Source organism: Mandrillus leucophaeus, unplaced genomic scaffold (genome assembly GCF_000951045.1).
Source record: "Mandrillus leucophaeus isolate KB7577 unplaced genomic scaffold, Mleu.le_1.0 Scaffold215, whole genome shotgun sequence".
In the NCBI taxonomy this organism is placed as follows: Eukaryota; Metazoa; Chordata; class Mammalia; order Primates; family Cercopithecidae; genus Mandrillus; species Mandrillus leucophaeus.
The window spans coordinates 422,533-426,064 of record NW_012102199.1 but is presented as its reverse complement, the minus strand read 5'-3'; the positions used below and the strand labels follow the sequence as shown (position 1 = coordinate 426,064).

Genomic DNA, 3,532 nt, shown 5'->3' with positions numbered 1-3,532 from the left:
ACTGCACTCCAGCCTGAGTGACACAGTGAGACTCAGTCTCTAAAAATATATATACGTAAATAACTAAAGCCATTTATTACTTAAAAAGACAAAAAAAAAAAAAAAGAAATCTTGTATCTTCCTTTTATTAGCATCCTGGGCTGTGGCATACATTGATTTCCTGTTAATCCCAGCACTTTGGGAGGCCGAGAGGGGCGGATCACTTGAGGTCAGGAGTTCGAGACCAGTCTGGCCAACATGGTGAAACCCCGTCTCTACTAAAAATACAAAAAATTAGCCGGACACGGTGGCATGTGCCTGTAATCCCAGCTACTCCGGAGGCTGAGGCAGGAGAATCACTTGAACCCGGGAGGCGGAGGTTGCAGTGAGCCGAGATCATGCCACTGCACTCCAGCCTGGGCGACAGAGCGAGACTCTGCCTCAAAAACAAACAAACAAACAAAAAACCAAGCAGATGGTAAATGATTTCCCAGGGCTCTGTGTGTATCTCCTAAAGAGAAACCTGTAGGAATGCTCAGCCCCATCCCTAGCAGCGGCTCTCCCCAGCACCAAAGGGTGAGATCTGAGATTCCGGGTGCCTGCCCCTCCAGGTAGAGGAGCTGGGCATGGGGGCTGAGGAGGCTGTGGATTGCCGTCAGTGGACTCAACACCATCTGGTTGCTGCTGACATCCGCGTGGCACCAGCCATGGCGCTGACACCACCACAGGGCGACGCAGATGCTGATGGCATGGATGTCAATGTGCGTGGCCCAGGTCAGTGACAGTGCCCCTCCCAAAGGGATGCCCGTCACCCATCCTACCTGGAAGAGGTTATTTCTGAGTCTGTGTTTTGGGAAGAACTGGTGGAGTCTGTAAGCTTCTGTGAAGGGTGTGTGTTCAGCAACACTCTTGGTTGGAAATGACAAAGGTCCAACTCAAGCTAGCTTAAGTAAAACAAGGGATTTATTGACTCATGTAACTAAAAGTGGCACATTTGGATCCAGGACTCATTTTTCCCCTCTCTACCCTTTGACTCCAATCTTATGAAATCTTCCTAATGTGCCAGCAGAAGTCTCAGGATACATTCTGATTGGACAGAAGTCTCAGGATGCATTCAGATTGGCTCATCCTTGAGCCAATCAGTATGACCAGGGGGCTGGAATATGCAAATTGACCAAGCCTGATTCCCTTACCTGCCCTTGAGCGGGCGAGGGTAGGAGGGGCAGCGGGGAGGTGTGTCTCTACCCAGGACTTGAGAATGGAGAACTGGATGCAAGTGGCTCCCTAAGAAAAACGAGGACAAGTGCTTGTGTACAGTGTGTGCAGTGTAGCAGTCTATGTTGTTTGATCCTCTCAGATCCATCTTTGCTATGTTTCAGGGCATTCCTGCCTTAGCTTCATTTCGCTTTTGCTCCAAATGGCCTGTACTTGTGGCTCTCTTTTGAAGTCCCTCTGGCTACTGGGGCCTGAAGTGCCTGGGATTTTATGTCCCTGGGGGCAGCTCTTTTTTTTTTTCCTTTTAAAATACTGAAATGAATTGGCAGAAAGGGGCAGCTCCTAACCAGTGGATGCATGGTATGAGGGGGATAGTTTCTTTACCTTGAACTGGATTAGAACTCTGGAGTACAATGCATGTTCCAGAGTCCCTGTGCAGGATCAGGGTGGAATAACCCTTTGGAAATTTACTGGAGGTTGCACACTTGCTTGACTCCCAGAGTCCCTTGTCCTGTGTTCCGCACCCTAGGAGTCATTCTGTGATAAATCACATGCCCACGAATCCTCATCCTGGGTGTGGGTGTGCAGACAGGAGGATCTGCCAATCCACATTCTTCCATGTGTCCTATTAGCTCCTAATGGGGTGCCCTTGATAACATTTCCTGGAAAAGGCCCTGTGTTTACCTTCCTGCCGACACACTCCTGTCCCCGCAGATGGCTTCACCCCACTGATGCTGGCTTCCTTCTGTGGGGGGGCCCTGGAGCCGATGCCAACTGAAGAGGATGAGGCAGATGACACATCAGCTAGCATCATCTCCGACCTAATCTGCCAGGGGGCTCAGCTTGGGGCACGGACTGACCGTACTGGCGAGACTGCTTTGCACCTGGCTGCCCGTTATGCCCGTGCTGACGCGGCCAAGCGGCTGCTGGATGCTGGGGCAGACACCAATGCTCAGGACCACTCAGGCCGCACTCCCCTGCACACAGCTGTCACAGCCGATGCCCAGGGTGTCTTCCAGGTGAGACAGGCACACCCTCTGGACTTCGGAGCTGGGGCAGGCTTTAGACTTACCTGGATTTGAGCCCCAGTTCTGCCTTTCAGAGCTCATTTTTTCTCATTTGGAAAATGGGGATATATGGGAGTACAGTAGCTGTCAAGCAGCTGCTCTCTGAACCTCACCAATTTCAGGGGTTGGGGTGTGGGGGTTGGAGACTTCATGGGACTTAGGAGTGTTCTTGATTCCTCTGTTCCTGCCATGACTCCTCCTGCTGCATCCACTCTGTCCTAGATTCTCATCCGAAACCGCTCTACAGACTTGGATGCCCGCATGGCGGATGGCTCAACGGCACTGATCCTGGCAGCCCGCCTGGCAGTAGAGGGCATGGTAGAAGAGCTTATCGCCAGCCATGCTGACGTCAATGCTGTGGATGAGCTTGGTAGGTTGGCAGAGGAATCAAGTCTAGGCTGGGTTAGTGTCACCTGGGCCCCGAGGGTCATGTTGGTGCAAACTCATACCCATGTTGAGACCCAATCACTGAAGCTGATGCACACATAACCAGGCTTCATGAAGCCTGCAGGGTCATGCAGGGTCACTACTAGTCCTTAGGGTGCCTCAGGGATTAGGAAAAGGTGCCTTTCCCCTGGACACTTCATTTTCACCTGCTTTGTTAGACAGACACACTCTACTTCCACCTGCTGGAAGTTATTATAATAAACGTGCACATCTGGCCATGTGTGGTGGCTCATGCCCGTGATCCCAACACTGGGAGGCAGAGGCAGGAGGATGGCTTGAGGCCAGGAGTTTGAGACCAGACTGGGCAACATAGTGGGTTCTACAAAAATTTTTTAAAAGATTAGCCACGTGCGGTGGTGCATACCTGTGGCCCTAACTACTCGGAACACTGAGGTGGGAAGGTCATTTGAGCCCAGGAGGTTGAGGCTGTGAGCCATGATTGTGCCACTGCACTCCAACTTGGGGGACAGACTCTGTCTAAAAAAAAAAAAAAAAGTCTCCAGACATTGCCAAATGCCCTGGGGGCCGGGGTCGGGGAGTTTCTCCTGGTTGAGAACCATGGCTTCAGGGCAGGGCTGGCCAATAGGACTTTCTGTGATGATGGAATTATTCTCTGCACTGTCCAATATGGTAGCCACTGGCCACATGTGGTGACTTGAAATGTTGCTGGGGCAAATGAAGAACTAAATGTTTTAGTTCATTTAATTCTTTTTCTCCTTGTGTTGCTCTTTTTTTTTTTTTTTTTTTTTTTTTGAGACAGAGTCTCTCTCTTATTGCCTAGGCTGGAGCGCAATGGTGTGATCTTGGCTCACGGCCACCTCCAC

General features: G+C 50.9%; 1 protein-coding gene across 1 annotated transcript in view; it reads left to right on the top strand.

The window, feature by feature from the left end:
• Positions 1-3,532, top strand: part of NOTCH3 (notch 3) — a gene marked incomplete at its 5' end in the record, with an annotated part of 53,469 nt that overhangs the window by 44,759 nt on the left and 5,178 nt on the right. Inside the window, 3 exon segments of the mRNA XM_011980613.1 lie at positions 591-753; positions 1,909-2,213; positions 2,484-2,631. Coding sequence (XP_011836003.1) covers positions 591-753; positions 1,909-2,213; positions 2,484-2,631 — 616 coding nt within the window.